Raw genomic sequence first — 16,523 nt, 5'->3', positions numbered from 1 at the left:
CGCCCAGCATTAGCGGGCAATGCCTAGAGCCACGCCGCGCCCAGCATTAGCGGGCAATGCCTAGAGCCACGCCGCGCCCAGCATTAGCGGGCAATGCCTAGAGCCACGCCGCGCCCAGCATTAGCGGGCAATGCCTAGAGCCACGCCGCGCCCAGCATTAGCGGGCAATGCCTAGAGCCACGCCGCGCCCAGCATTAGCGGGCAATGCCTAGAGCCACGCCGCGCCCAGCATTAGCGGGCAATGCCTAGAGCCACGCCGCGCCCAGCATTAGCGGGCAATGCCTAGAGCCACGCCGCGCCCAGCATTAGCGGGCAATGCCTAGAGCCACGCCGCGCCCAGCATTAGCGGGCAATGCCTAGAGCCACGCCGCGCCCAGCATTAGCGGGCAATGCCTAGAGCCACGCCGCGCCCAGCATTAGCGGGCAATGCCTAGAGCCACGCCGCGCCCAGCATTAGCGGGCAATGCCTAGAGCCACGCCGCGCCCAGCATTAGCGGGCAATGCCTAGAGCCACGCCGCGCCCAGCATTAGCGGGCAATGCCTAGAGCCACGCCGCGCCCAGCATTAGCGGGCAATGCCTAGAGCCACGCCGCGCCCAGCATTAGCGGGCAATGCCTAGAGCCACGCCGCGCCCAGCATTAGCGGGCAATGCCTAGAGCCACGCCGCGCCCAGCATTAGCGGGCAATGCCTAGAGCCACGCCGCGCCCAGCATTAGCGGGCAATGACTAGAGCCACGCCGCGCCCAGCATTAGCGGGCAATGACTAGAGCCACGCCGCGCCCAGCATTAGCGGGCAATGACTAGAGCCACGCCGCGCCCAGCATTAGCGGGCAATGACTAGAGCCACGCCGCGCCCAGCATTAGCGGGCAATGACTAGAGCCACGCCGCGCCCAGCATTAGCGGGCAATGACTAGAGCCACGCCGCGCCCAGCATTAGCGGGCAATGACTAGAGCCACGCCGCGCCCAGCATTAGCGGGCAATGACTAGAGCCACGCCGCGCCCAGCATTAGCGGGCAATGACTAGAGCCACGCCGCGCCCAGCATTAGCGGGCAATGACTAGAGCCACGCCGCGCCCAGCATTAGCGGGCAATGACTAGAGCCACGCCGCGCCCAGCATTAGCGGGCAATGACTAGAGCCACGCCGCGCCCAGCATTAGCGGGCAATGACTAGAGCCACGCCGCGCCCAGCATTAGCGGGCAATGACTAGAGCCACGCCGCGCCCAGCATTAGCGGGCAATGACTAGAGCCACGCCGCGCCCAGCATTAGCGGGCAATGACTAGAGCCACGCCGCGCCCAGCATTAGCGGGCAATGACTAGAGCCACGCCGCGCCCAGCATTAGCGGGCAATGACTAGAGCCACGCCGCGCCCAGCATTAGCGGGCAATGACTAGAGCCACGCCGCGCCCAGCATTAGCGGGCAATGACTAGAGCCACGCCGCGCCCAGCATTAGCGGGCAATGACTAGAGCCACGCCGCGCCCAGCATTAGCGGGCAATGACTAGAGCCACGCCGCGCCCAGCATTAGCGGGCAATGACTAGAGCCACGCCGCGCCCAGCATTAGCGGGCAATGACTAGAGCCACGCCGCGCCCAGCATTAGCGGGCAATGACTAGAGCCACGCCGCGCCCAGCATTAGCGGGCAATGACTAGAGCCACGCCGCGCCCAGCATTAGCGGGCAATGACTAGAGCCACGCCGCGCCCAGCATTAGCGGGCAATGACTAGAGCCACGCCGCGCCCAGCATTAGCGGGCAATGACTAGAGCCACGCCGCGCCCAGCATTAGCGGGCAATGACTAGAGCCACGCCGCGCCCAGCATTAGCGGGCAATGACTAGAGCCACGCCGCGCCCAGCATTAGCGGGCAATGACTAGAGCCACGCCGCGCCCAGCATTAGCGGGCAATGACTAGAGCCACGCCGCGCCCAGCATTAGCGGGCAATGACTAGAGCCACGCCGCGCCCAGCATTAGCGGGCAATGACTAGAGCCACGCCGCGCCCAGCATTAGCGGGCAATGACTAGAGCCACGCCGCGCCCAGCATTAGCGGGCAATGACTAGAGCCACGCCGCGCCCAGCATTAGCGGGCAATGACTAGAGCCACGCCGCGCCCAGCATTAGCGGGCAATGACTAGAGCCACGCCGCGCCCAGCATTAGCGGGCAATGACTAGAGCCACGCCGCGCCCAGCATTAGCGGGCAATGACTAGAGCCACGCCGCGCCCAGCATTAGCGGGCAATGACTAGAGCCACGCCGCGCCCAGCATTAGCGGGCAATGACTAGAGCCACGCCGCGCCCAGCATTAGCGGGCAATGACTAGAGCCACGCCGCGCCCAGCATTAGCGGGCGATGACTAGAGCCACGCCGCGCCCAGCATTAGCGGGCGATGACTAGAGCCACGCCGCGCCCAGCATTAGCGGGCGATGACTAGAGCCACGCCGCGCCCAGCATTAGCGGGCGATGACTAGAGCCACGCCGCGCCCAGCATTAGCGGGCGATGACTAGAGCCACGCCGCGCCCAGCATTAGCGGGCGATGACTAGAGCCACGCCGCGCCCAGCATTAGCGGGCGATGACTAGAGCCACGCCGCGCCCAGCATTAGCGGGCGATGACTAGAGCCACGCCGCGCCCAGCATTAGCGGGCGATGACTAGAGCCACGCCGCGCCCAGCATTAGCGGGCGATGACTAGAGCCACGCCGCGCCCAGCATTAGCGGGCGATGACTAGAGCCACGCCGCGCCCAGCATTAGCGGGCGATGACTAGAGCCACGCCGCGCCCAGCATTAGCGGGCGATGACTAGAGCCACGCCGCGCCCAGCATTAGCGGGCGATGACTAGAGCCACGCCGCGCCCAGCATTAGCGGGCGATGACTAGAGCCACGCCGCGCCCAGCATTAGCGGGCGATGACTAGAGCCACGCCGCGCCCAGCATTAGCGGGCGATGACTAGAGCCACGCCGCGCTCAGCATTAGCGGGCGATGACTAGAGCCACGCCGCGCTCAGAATTAGCGGGCGATGACAAGAGCCACGCCGCGCTCAGCATTAGCGGGCGAGGACAAGAGCCACGCCGCGCTCAGCATTAGCGGGCGATGACAAGAGCCACGCCGCGCTCAGTATTAGCGGGCGATGACTAGAGCCATGCACGCCCCTATGGTTGAAAGCCAGAGCCTCTCAGGAGCCAATATGTTCATTTCCTCCCCAGTAGACGCACTTTCTATACGGCAGTTTTGTATGTTTTTTTACCTGCAGATTAACCCTATCTCTACAGGATAATAGAGACCTCCTAGGGAACAGCTTCCCTTTACGTCCTTCCAGACCACCCATAGTCTATAAACATCCGGGCAGTCCGCATTTTACTGCGCCATAACGTTAAAGTGTCATTGCAAAACAGGAATGGGGGGCTGCTGTCAGGCACAGCTGGGCTTCCCATACAGAAGGCAGATGGGGTTTATTACCATCTTCACCTTCCTGATCGCTGTGTACAAGCGCTGTGTATACAGTATAGGAAGCACCCAGCAATCATGTGATCACTGAATGACGGGAGGGGCGAGATCAGGAACACAACATTTTAAATGCCCACTATAAGGAGGATTACGCCTTTATTTGGGGCATAAAGTGTGTAATACACAAAAAAAAAAGCTACTGCCAATGTCCATATCGCTGTTCTAACTGCCTCTGTCACAATAAAACATGTCCATTATATAATAAAAAACACAACTTAAAAAATGTTTTAGAGTACTCTGAGATTGGAAAAAAGAAAATATACAAAATTGGGAAAAAATGAACAAATTTATTTCCTACTATTTCTATAGATCCCCACTCTCCCGATATCAGTGAAGAAAAAAAAAAGCTTCATGTGTCAAATTTTTTTTAAAAAATAAAAAATGATGGAATATGAGAATGGGAATTTTTTTTTTTGTTACAACATGTGAAAAAAAATGTGACTGGTCAGGAACTTTATGACCTACATGCCCATATGGATGGCTTCAGAGGGTTGATCCTTCGCTCAGATTCCATTTACGGTAATAGTGACAAGTTGTTACACAGGCGTCATGTACATTTACACAAGTCGGATAACATGTGAAACATGATGTCGCAAAGGGGCAGCAGATTTAGCACATTCAGAGTAGACCCTCAGTGGAAATACATGGCATACAGACACTATGGCCACCGGCACAACAGTTTGAGTGCAGACAAAATACCAACTAGAAACCACATTGTAGTGACTACTAAGCAAAACATTTTATCTCTATGCTTTATCTGTCAGTGCACAGTGACTCCTAGCTCCGAGATAAAGCCCTGCCCATGGGCAATCATCACCAGCAGTCTCTCTGCAGTATCCCTCAGCCGCCCATGGGCAATCATCACCAGCAGTCTCTCGTATCACTCAGCCGCCCATGGACAATCATCACCAGCACTCTCTGCAGTGTCCCTCAGCCGCCCATGGACAATCATCACCAGCACTCTCTGCAGTATCCCTCAGCCGCCTGTGGACAATCATCACCAGCAGTCTCTCTGCAGTATCCCTCAGCCGCCCATGGACAATCACCAGCAGTCTCTCTGCAGTATCCCTCAGCCGCCCGTCGACAATCATCACCAGCAGTCTCTGCAGTATCCCTCAGCCGCCCGTGGACAATCATCACCAGCAGTCTCTGCAGTATCCCTCAGCCGCCCGTGGATAATCATCACCAGCAGTCTCTCTGCAGTATCCCTCAGCCGCCCATGGACAATCATCACCAGCAGTCTCTCTGCAGTATCTCTCAGCCGCCCATGGACAGTCATCACCAGAAGTCTCTCTGCAGTATCCCTCAGCCGCCCGTGGATAATCATCACCAGCAGTCTCTCTGCAGTATCCCTCAGCCGCCCATGGACAATCATCACCAGCAGTCTCTCTGCAGTATCCCTCAGCCATCCATGGACAATCATCACCAGCAGTCTCTCTGCAGTATCCCTCAGCCGCCCATGAATCATCACCAGCAGTCTCCCTGCAGTATGCCTCAGCCGCCCATGGATAATCATCACCAGCAGTCTCTCTGCAGTATCCCTCAGCCACCCATGGACAATCATGACAAGCACTCTCTGAAGTGTCCCTCAGCCGCCCATGGACAATCATCACCAGCACTCTCTGCAGTATCCCTCAGCCGCCCATGGACAATCGTCACCAGCAGTCTCTCGTGTCACTCAGCCGCCTGTGGACAACCATCACCAGCACTCTCTCTGCAGTATCCCTCAGCCGCCCATGGACAATCATCACCAGCAGTCTCTCGTATCACTCAGCCGCCCATGGACAATCGTCACCAGCAGTCTCTCGTATCACTCAGCCGCCTGTGGACAACCATCACCAGCACTCTCTCTGCAGTATCCCTCAGCCGCCCATTGACAATCATCACCAGCAGTCTCTCTGCAGTATGCCTCAGCCGCCCATGGATAATCATCACCAGCACTCTCTGTCCATGGGCGGCTGAGGGACACTGCAGAGAGTGCTGGTGATGATTATCCATGGGCGGCTGAGGCATACTGCAGAGAGAGTGCTGGTGATGATTGTCCATGGGCGGCTGAGTGATACGAGAGAGTGCTGGTGATGATTGTCCACGGGCGGCTGAGGGATACTGCAGAGAGACTGCTGGTGATTGTCCATGGGCGGCTGAGGGACACTGCAATCACCAGCAGTCTCTCTGCAGTATCCCTCAGCCGCCCGTGGACAATCATCACCAGCACTCTCTCGTATCACTCAGCCGCCCATGGACAATCATCACCAGCACTCTCTCGTATCACTCAGCCGCCCATGGACAATCATCACCAGCACTCTCTCTGCAGTATTCCTCAGCCGCCCATGGACAATCACCAGCACTCTCTCGTATCACTCAGCCGCCCGTAGACAATCATCACCAGCACTCTCTCGTATCCCTCAGCCGCCCGTGGACAATCACCAGCAGTCTCTCTGCAGTATCCCTCAGCCGCCCATAGACAATCATCACTAGCACTCTCTGCAGTATCACTCAGCCCATTCTCACTGGGTCCTTTCATTTATCACAGATTAGGCTCCGCTCACATGTCCACTTGTCAATCGGTAGTAACGGATCCAGTAATAAAAAATACAGAATCTGTTAAAAACGGAGCAAAAATGAATGCTCAATTTGGTTTCTGTTCTGCATCCCCTTTTAACAAGAGGCGTCTTTTTACTAGAGGTGACCCATAGACTTCAATATAATAAAAAAAAGAGAAGATGATGTTCAGCCTACATTTTCGGATTCATCAAAAAAAAAAAAGAAATGGATTGGGGCCAGACAGAAGACAGGATACTTATTTCCCCATTAACGTGAATGTATCCTGTACTGAAGAGTTTTGTTTCAGTTTTTGTCAACCCAAAACGGAAATAATTACAGACATGTGAACACGGCCTTATTCTTCCATTTAGAAATCAGCAATTCTCATCAATGGTTTCAGGCTGCAAATAGAGGTGTTGTTTCTGAAAAATCGATAGAGACATCAAACATGTAGCAAAGGGGGTCCAGGAGCCCCTCTCGCTCGGGGTTGGAGGTGTCTTTGGGAGCACACTGCCAAGTGGCCAACCCTCCTAAACACCAAGAGCACAATCCAAATGGAGAAATGGTCAGCGCTGCAGAATAGGCATTGATCTTCTGACTAATGACGAGACTACAATAACTCCGTGCTAAGATGCTGCTGCGCACCATCAAGTGATTGCAGACAAGCAAAAATGGACAAATACCGAGAATTAAAACAAAATAATTTAATTCCCAAACGCTGGACAGTTTCAGATTGATGAACACCGCTGGGGGCTCCAGCAGCAGTCACACAGCGATCTTTTCAGCGGCTAGAGCCTAGAAGTATCTCTATGCCTAACATATCTGTTTTGTCAAGTATTTGTGCCTGTGTGATACAGATCCCAAACACCCCATAGGTCGGAGGCCTAAAGCCACTTTTACAAGGCTGAATCCCAGTCAGAATTTTCCATCAGTATTATAAGCCAAAATGAAGAGTCGTACCTACAGCAAGAACTATAACCAGAATGGGCAGCTGTACACCGCCCCTTCTTTGGTCTCGCTCCCAGCTTACAAATACCGATGCAGAATACTGACGAACATGCAGAGATATGAATAAGGCCTTACAGGGGTGGGGTAACATGTCCCACCCTTGTGCCTCTGGACGAAGCGAGCTTACAGTAACCCGTGTGAAGAGGAACTTCCTTGAGTACTAGAGATGGGGCTACGGCATGTTAAGGCCTTCTCAAAGGGAGAATACCTTCAAATAATGTTAGGGCACATGTTAATTCTGACCGGAGGGGTCCCCACAACATGCAATGCAGAATCTCTAGCCTCCCACCAGGGTATGGGACAGCAGCAAGTGAACGGATTCATGTTACTATACAAGAGAATCCACACACATTACACTGATTTTTTTTTTCAATGGCATCAGTTGACTAAAGTCTATTGGCAATTTGTCACTCCAGCAGGTTTCTGAGAGAAGATGGATTAAACTGAAACCCAACACGTTCCCACTGGAGATAAACAGCTTACAGCGGCTTAGTCGCCTCTTCCCAATGAAACCACGCAGACCCAGTTAGTTTATGGTGGGGTTGGTAGGGAGAGCGTTGCGTTTGGCTAAGGCTATGTTCACATGTTTTTTTTTTTTGTGGGCAAAACCGGCTCTCTTGGCAGTAAAGAAGCTGCTTAAAAGAAAAAAAAGAAAAGAAAGATTTTGCTGCGTTTTTCATTTATATTTGTCTCTTGTGCATGCTGATCAAAGCTGTGGAGTCTGAGTCCATTTTGGTTATGAAATGGTCTATAAATGTCTGTTCTGTTCCTGATCTAAGGATCTGGGCTGCACTTTATGTACACGCTCAGTAGTGAGGCCGTGCTGTGGAGTCGGGAGTCAGATATTGAGGAGTCGGTGGTTTGGCTTACAGACTCCACAGCCCTGATGCCGATACAGTTTAGTGCCTGTTCGCAAATTTTCTGCACCAAAAAAATGCAGCAAAACCTGATAACTGCCTTTTTGCACTTAATCATTTCTTTCTATGGGTGAAAAACGCAGCAAAAATGCTGAAAGTGACATGCTGTAGTTTGCAAAAACGCAGCGGTTTTCCAATTTCAGACATGAAAAAAAACAAAACAATGTGTGCATAAGATTTCTGAAACCTCATAGCTTTGCTGGTACTGTAAAACGCAGCTTTTAATTTGCATAACAAAAAGGCAGCAAAAATGCAACATGTGAACATAGCCTAAGGATATGTTCACCTTTAAAAAGGATCTGTCACTACATACCAGGATGCAAACTGCACAAGTTATTAAATTGATATGTTAGACTTAATGAGACCGATGCACGTACTCTGAAAAGCCATAACAGTATAATCCTGATATTAAAATCATTTTTAAAAGAGTCCAGCTATAAAATTAAATCACTCGAAATGCCAAGTGTATTCAGTCTCAACCCATCTGACAGCTGCAGCTTGTACTGATAAGTGTGAGATCTCAGTAGCAGCAGGGAGGAGGGACACTGAGGGCATAGCAATCAGACTAGGTGGGAGAAGAATAAATTTATACTTTCATGAAGGATTCATACAGTCGTGACATGAGTACTCAATTTAAAGATGTCCCATCAAAATTCTTATTTCACAAACCATAACAATTACATATGTAACGATGTGTAAGTTCATTGAAATAATCGCCGATCGGCATCTTCCCCAGTTTCTAGTGCCGCTCCGGTCTTCTCACTCATGTGACTGAACTTCCGACTCGCCGGATCACACGGGGGTTTAGGTGTGAACCAGGGGTCACATGAAGACAGGTTTTGGAAATACCATTTTGATTTTGGGGACTACTTCTGTAAGTGCACCAGTCTCATCTGGTCCAAGATCTATTTAGTAATGTATTCAGTTTGTAATGTGAAATCAGGTCACATCTGTTTTAATGATATGGCCGTGCAAATAAAATCAACTAATTATTAAACCACAATCTACTAAGTGCATAGTAGTCCTAACTTTGTGGTCATATAAGGGCAACACATACCGTAATTTGCCCCAACTGGCCCAGTAAGCAACTCCATGTTGAAACATGAAAAAAAGGAGGAAAATGGGAGTCTTAAAATGCTTGACATATACAAAACATTTTATTGATGTACACAATAATAAAGAGAAAATGACATAAGAATAATATATAAAGTGATCACAGCAAAAAGGCTGGCAAACTGTCCGGTACCAAAAGTTTAATAATACAGAGTACAGTCTTCTCCTGGCTGGCTTCTTTTTTGGGGCCCTTATATTGGTATGTTCTTTCTGGCTACAATATCCATACTTGCCAATAGACTTGTTCACTCCATGTTGGGGACTTATGGTGTGTGAGATTCTGCCAGCACATACTGTATATACCTTACTTACCCACAAAGATCTGCTTATTTTTTGGATTACTACGTTATGATTATTATTTTCCTTATGTGGGTCTGTATTAGACTTTTGGACAGATTGCCAGCCTTTTTGCTGTGATCATTCTCTCAATTATTCTTCTGTCATTTTCTATTTACAATTGTGTGTATCAATAAAATGTTTTGTATATTTCAAAGCATTTGAAGACTCCCATTTTGCGCCTTTTTTTTTTTTTTGGAATCAACTAATTGATCATTAAATGCACCTTTTGCACGCTCAGCACTAAGTAATGCAAAATAAATATGCAATTATTGATTCTGTGGCTTTCTTCTCCATTGAACCCTGAAATTTCCTGTTTATCAGCTGTACATGGGGAAGCGATGTCCATGCGATGTCACAGGAACACAGCAATAAAGGATCACTGCTCGTCTGCTTACATCAGGTAACCCAGTGATCATCACATACAGCCGATAGCCAGGGAGGACCAGGGATCGCTGGTGCAGGATTACTAAGTATATTGTGACTTGCTTTGGAGTTTTAGGCACATTAAAATGTATCTGTAAATCCCGGAAAACCTCTATGCTTCCATGTTTAGACCCTATGTTGAAAGGATCTCCCAATGTTCACCTGTGACGAAAAGCTGTGATGTGCCCTTCTGTACAGTAGAAAACTTTGCCAATAGAGTAGCCTACCATGATGCTCTATACAACAAAAAAATTACACTACTGCACAGCAGCCCAACAGGGGCTGGATGCTTTTTGGTCTTCAGTAAGTGGATTCACCCCTGTTGATTGCACATAAGACGCTTGCCCTATCATAGTGGCCAGACAGACGCAATGCAATGAGGACAAAAGCTTTACTGCACAGGCACATAACATCTAGAGAATGTGTCAAAATCTGGCCCGCAGGGTGATTATATTTGTCCCACGATACCAGAACCACCACTCCTGTGTGGGGCCCATTCCCCTGTATGGAGGGCTACGCGTGCGGGGCCCATTCCCCTGTATGGAGGGCTACGTGTGCGGGGCCCATTATTCTGTATACTAGCTGACCTGCAACTTTGTCCAAGTTTTTCATTTTGGCCCTCTGTGTGTTTGAGTTTGATAACATCTCCCTCTAAAGCAGGGGTATTACTCAAATTATCCCTGGGAGAACGGCAGCAGATTGATACTCCTGCTGATCTGACCAATCAAGTGACTGGTCAGATTATTTGCAAGCGATTCATAATGCCATCATACCATCTCAGTCCAAAAATAAAAAGGTCTTATAAAAAAAAAATAAAACCTATAAAAGCAGTAGGACTAAGTTCTCAGATACAGGATAACACTGCTCCATGTGTCAGTCTTCTGTCCATTCTGCTGACACATTTAGGCTGTGGCTACACAGCGACGTGTCGCGCAACAAAAACATTTCGGCGACTTACTGACACGCTACTAATTTACAACTGACTTTGCTATAAATAAAATGGCCAAGTTGCAGATAAGTTGCATGTTGCAAGCAATTTGCATTTAAGTCCATGGCAAGTGTGTTTCATGTGACTTGCGACAAGCAACAGAAAACCTTACAAACTCAGACACTGGCGCCTCAGACTAAGGAGTAAAACTTTTTTGGGCTTAGTACCCTGTACTTGTATGACTGGTGGCGGCCACTCACTATGAAGACGCCTGATTGGGGGGCGGCAGGTTCTGGTGGTTACAGCCACACCGTCTCCTACACTCTACTTGGATACATTTTTCTTGCGTGACGTCTCAGTAGGAGCCGATGTCACCGATGTGCAATATTCAGTGATTTCCATTGGGTAACACAAGCCTGGTGATGCGCAGTGACTGCCACCCTACTTGTTGGGGTATGTGCCCACATTTCTGCAGTGTAAAAACCTCTGGGGATCTTATGCAGCCTTCATCCTGCGCAATGCAAAGAGTGAAACACACCGGCATGCGCAGCAGACTTTCAAGTTCCAGTGGACAACGCAGAGCGATGTCCTTAGTGTTAAATCTCATCCAAAGCACTAGGAATGTAATCTGCAGAGGACTGTACAATGGGAAATCTGCATCTCCGCTAGTGGGAACAGGCCCTTATGGTGCAGTTTACTGATTAAACTGATCGAAGTTATTTAATCTGTAAATATCAGCACAACAGAAACTGCACCACAAAACACTGACAATTTGTGGTAAAAACAGACTCAAATATACCCGCACAAGGGTCCGGTGACAAGCTGATCACCAGGTGTCACTCTGCCAAGACCTCCAGCAATCAGCGGTTACCGGTGGGGACATCCCTACAGAGCCATCACAGGGGACGCTAAGCATTACAAGGTCTAGTGTAATCATTGTGCTGTCCATGTAAAGCAGGCCCGGACACAGCCTCCAGAGAGAAATGCCCTGCAGTCTGGTCAGAGGAGACGATCCTGAATAGGGGGGCGCCCTCGGAATTTCTTGTTTTTTTCCAAAAGTTGGGAAAAAAGAAGAAAATTTGTATTACTGAACTTACCCCCCAGCACCCCATCACTCCATTAGTCACAGGTCCACTGCAGCCAATCCCAGTGTCTGGCCCATACCTGCTGTATGCACAAGCGTCAGCACTGAGGCCGGTGATTGGCTGCTGCAGGCAGCTGACTAAGGAATAACCATTACTTCCCCATAGAATCTCCCACGGCTCCAGTGGTCCCTGCTGATCCTGTAGTGGTGAGGCCCCCCAGACACTGCATATATAGCTTGTGACCACTTCGGACAGCGATCAGACAGCTGCAGGCAGGACGTCATAACCACAGGGCAGGCGGAGACCACTAAGGGGGGATTCCAGGAGGAACAGTTGGTTATTATCTAAATCCCTGGTGACCCAGTGTTCTGACACCAGAACGCTCGGCTGCCGAATATATTTTCTTAGGTAAACAACCTTCACTGCTTGCACTACGTTCTGAGAAACGCTCACGTGCCGACTGTACATAGAAATGTCGCCCCCAGGCAGTGAGCGCCCCGCGCAGACCCTCCTGCTGCGCCCCCAGGCAGTGAGCGCCCCGCGCAGACCCTCCTGCTGCGCCCCCAGGCAGTGAGCGCCCCGCGCAGACCCTCCTGCTGCGCCCCCAGGCAGTGAGCGCCCCGCGCAGACCCTCCTGCTGCGCCCCCAGGCAGTGAGCGCCCCGCGCAGACCCTCCTGCTGCGCCCCCAGGCAGTGAGCGCCCCGCGCAGACCCTCCTGCTGCGCCCCCAGGCAGTGAGCGCCCCGCGCAGACCCTCCTGCTGCGCCCCCAGGCAGTGAGCGCCCCGCGCAGACCCTCCTGCTGCGCCCCCAGGCAGTGAGCGCCCCGCGCAGACCCTCCTGCTGCGCCCCCAGGCAGTGAGCGCCCCGCGCAGACCCTCCTGCTGCGCCCCCAGGCAGTGAGCGCCCCGCGCAGACCCTCCTGCTGCGCCCCCAGGCAGTGAGCGCCCCGCGCAGACCCTCCTGCTGCGCCCCCAGGCAGTGAGCGCCCCGCGCAGACCCTCCTGCTGCGCCCCCAGGCAGTGAGCGCCCCGCGCAGACCCTCCTGCTGCGCCCCCAGGCAGTGAGCGCCCCGCGCAGACCCTCCTGCTGCGCCCCCAGGCAGTGAGCGCCCCGCGCAGACCCTCCTGCTGCGCCCCCAGGCAGTGAGCGCCCCGCGCAGACCCTCCTGCTGCGCCCCCAGGCAGTGAGCGCCCCGCGCAGACCCTCCTGCTGCGCCCCCAGGCAGTGAGCGCCCCGCGCAGACCCTCCTGCTGCGCCCCCAGGCAGTGAGCGCCCCGCGCAGACCCTCCTGCTGCGCCCCCAGGCAGTGAGCGCCCCGCGCAGACCCTCCTGCTGCGCCCCCAGGCAGTGAGCGCCCCGCACAGACCCTCCTGCTGCGCCCCCAGGCAGTGAGCGCCCCGCACAGACCCTCCTGCTGCGCCCCCAGGCAGTGAGCGCCCCGCACAGACCCTCCTGCTGCGCCCCCAGGCAGTGAGCGCCCCGCACAGACCCTCCTGCTGCGCCCCCAGGCAGTGAGCGCCCCGCACAGACCCTCCTGCTGCGCCCCCAGGCAGTGAGCGCCCCGCACAGACCCTCCTGCTGCGCCCCCAGGCAGTGAGCGCCCCGCACAGACCCTCCTGCTGCGCCCCCAGGCAGTGATCGCCCCGCACAGACCCTCCTGCTGCGCCCCCAGGCAGTGATCGCCCTGCAGAGACCCTCCTGCTGCGCCCCCAGGCAGTGATCACCCTGCACAGACCCTCCTGCTGCGTCCCCAGGCAGTGATCCCAGTGAGACACATTAGTCTGGCTCCAGGCTGATAACTTATGTTACACTACAAATCCCAGCATTCAGTGCTGCCTTTCAGCACATGTTGAGACTTATAGTTCCACCGCAGCCATTAGAGCATTTTGAGTTATCTTGCCCCATGTGACAGAGCCGAGCACACACGGGCAGCCAGTGTTGACGTGTCCTCCTCACGGCCGGTCACTCGTGTGCTCGGGCAGGCGGAGGTTTAGGCCTAGAGGCACTGACCTTTACCGCCATTACATCCCACGGCCTGCTCGCCACAACAAGATGAGCGAGGATTACACCCCCACCCACCCCCCTCCCAGGGCCACGTGGTTCTTCCCGGCTATAGGTACCATATACAGCGCGCGGCCTGCGGCCAGACCGTACCATTAGAAGAGGGGGGTGGGTGCGTGCCCTACACTTTATATAACCGAGGCTACAGAGCCCAGGACCCCGAGCACCTCCCGGCTCCGCTCCCTGCACGGCGGGGCTGTAGATGGGGCTGCGTAGGACACGGCTGGGCGGCGGCAGCCAGAACGCAGCATATGTGTCCGCAGCAGGCAGCACTAGCAGGCACTCACCGCCTCCAGGACCCGCGGGGAGGAGAGCGCCGCGTCCACGGCAATCCCTTCACTCACGGACAGGGTGCGGCCTGGGCCATCCCGGGGATTATACAGCAGCGTGTCTGCAGCCGCGCACTCCGCCTTTAGGGCGCCGACAAGGAGTGAAAACGCACAGCCAGCACGGGCGCAGGCCACACAGCACGCAGGGAGACTGTCACGTGCAGCAGGAGCGCACCACGGCCAGTATCGGGCGCGACCCTGTATCCCTCTCGCACACTCACCTGAAGCTGCCATGTTGGGCCGAATGTGAAAGAACGCGAAGACCCGGATGAGGCGGTCACGTGTGTACAGCGCCAGGTCTTTCCAGCAAAGGAAAGCGAGACGTTACGTGACGTAATGACGCCGGGCTTGCCGCGCCGCCATCTTTGTTGAGGGAATGTAGGTTTTGAAACGTCAGCTTATTACACATAGAGCGGGCATGTTCCTAAAACCGCCAGGAGGTCACTGCTCTGTAAGATGGCCCCAAAGTCTCCTGGGGAGATGGTGTCCCGCCGGATACCTCAGATAATCATTAGCTACAGTTAGAATTGTGCTGAAATGGTGAAGTAGTAGGTTAGGCGCCATTCTGTAGGCACTTTTCAGTATTTTTGGCTAAATGGCAGGAAGTGTATATTATATAGTTAGAATTTTTTTCATGTTCCATTTGTAACATGTATTTACTGTATAACGATGTTTTTTCACGTTCATAGAAAAGCCAGAAAAACCCGCCGAGCTTCAAAAAATACCTCTGACCCCAAAAATGTGCTGAAAATCTACAGAGACACCACAGAGCCTGGTGTGTATCAGCCCTTATAGGTCACTGGTAGGAGCTTTCATGCCGTTTATGGACGCGGGGTTTAAGAAAACGGCAGAAAAAAATCCAGAAATAAGCGCAATTTTCCAGAAACTGGAGAGGGATTATTGCATTTGTACTTAAAGGGAACCTGTCATGTCCCTGAATGCATTAACCTGCAGATATAGGGTTAATCTGCAGGTTAAATAACGATGCAGTGCTGGCCGGCCACCGAACTGAAAATAAGGCTACCAGACCGGGAGAGAATGAACTTTATTCTTCCCAAAAGTCTCTGGCTGTCAGTCACGACGTGGAGCAGCTTCAGTCACTGCTAGGTACCCAGTGAGCAGAGGCTATCTGCACGCCCCTACACAGCTCGCTCCGCACGCCCCTACACAGCTCGCTCCGCACGCCCCTGCACAGCTCGCTCCGCACGCCCCTGCACAGCTCGCTTCTCACCCCCCGGCACAGCTCGCTCCGCACCCCCCGGCTCAGCTCGCTCCGCACCCCCCTGCACAGCTCACCCTGCACCCCCCTGCACAGCTCGCTCCGCACCCCCCTGCACAGCTCGTTCCGCACCCCCCCTGCACAGCTCTCTCTGCACCCCCCTGCACAGCTCTCTCCGCACCCCCCTGCACAGCTCTCTCCGCACCCCCCTGCACAGCTCTCTCCGCACCCCCCTGCACAGCTCTCTCCGCACCCCCCTGCACAGCTCTCTCCGCACCCCCCCCTGCACAGCTCGCTCTGCACCCCCCGTGCACAGCTTGCTCCGCACGCCCCGGCACAGCTCGCTCCGCACGCCCCGGCACAGCTCGCTCCGCACACCCCGGCACAGCTCCGCACACATGCGATGCAGAGCCGGCTGTCAGTCAGCGTCGGTTCATGCTTGTAGCCTCTGCTCACTGTGTACTGAGCTGTGACTGTAGCTGCCCCATACCAGCCTCTATGACTGAAAGCTGGATGCTCCTGGGAGGAATTATGTTAATTTTCTCCGTGTAGCCACACGCCATGGATGTCACAGGTAGTAGAAGTATTTGTGGCTGCTGGACTAAGTCCTGCAAATCTTACCTCTACTCTCGAGATTATATCTAACATTAGGATGTGTACTTCCACACTCACAAATATTAAAAAATGGAAGTTTGTGGTCTATATCCGAGCTGCTAACTGAAGAAGTGACGTCAAATGCCAGAGATAATGTAAAAAAAAGGTTTATTTTATTTTTCAGTACGTTTTGAAGTGTAAACTACTTCTTCAGGAACAAAACCATATCATATGAGAAGTAGTTTACACTTCGAAACGCGTACAAAAATAAAATTAACTTTTTTTTTACATTATGTCTGGCATTTGACGTCACTTCATAAGTTGGCAGCTCGGATATAGACCACAAACTTCCATTTTTTTTTAATTTCTCTGGTGAAATCACCCATGGATCTGCAGCAGCCACACAACCTGGGAACAGGTCAGCATGTTTTATTACTATCCTTGACAGTTATTACCA

General features: G+C 53.2%; 1 protein-coding gene across 2 annotated transcripts in view; it reads right to left on the bottom strand.

Moving 5' to 3' along the window:
- Window positions 1-14,591, bottom strand: part of EIF4B (eukaryotic translation initiation factor 4B) — a 40,978-nt gene extending 26,387 nt beyond the window's left edge. For both annotated transcript variants that reach the window (XM_073662924.1, XM_073662923.1), the window contains exon 1: window positions 14,475-14,591. In XM_073662924.1, the coding sequence (XP_073519025.1) occupies window positions 14,475-14,487 (13 nt within the window). In that variant the 5' untranslated portion in view covers window positions 14,488-14,591. The remainder of the gene's footprint in view (window positions 1-14,474) is intronic.
- Between the last annotated feature and the right edge of the window lie 1,932 nt (window positions 14,592-16,523).

The sequence above is a fragment of the Phyllobates terribilis genome, unplaced genomic scaffold, assembly GCF_046119375.1.
Source record: "Phyllobates terribilis strain yellow unplaced genomic scaffold, ASM4611937v1 Scaffold_2__4_contigs__length_985480577, whole genome shotgun sequence".
Taxonomy (NCBI): Eukaryota; Metazoa; Chordata; class Amphibia; order Anura; family Dendrobatidae; genus Phyllobates; species Phyllobates terribilis.
The sequence above is the reverse complement of the archived record's forward strand: the minus strand, read 5'-3'. Positions and strand labels throughout refer to the sequence as shown.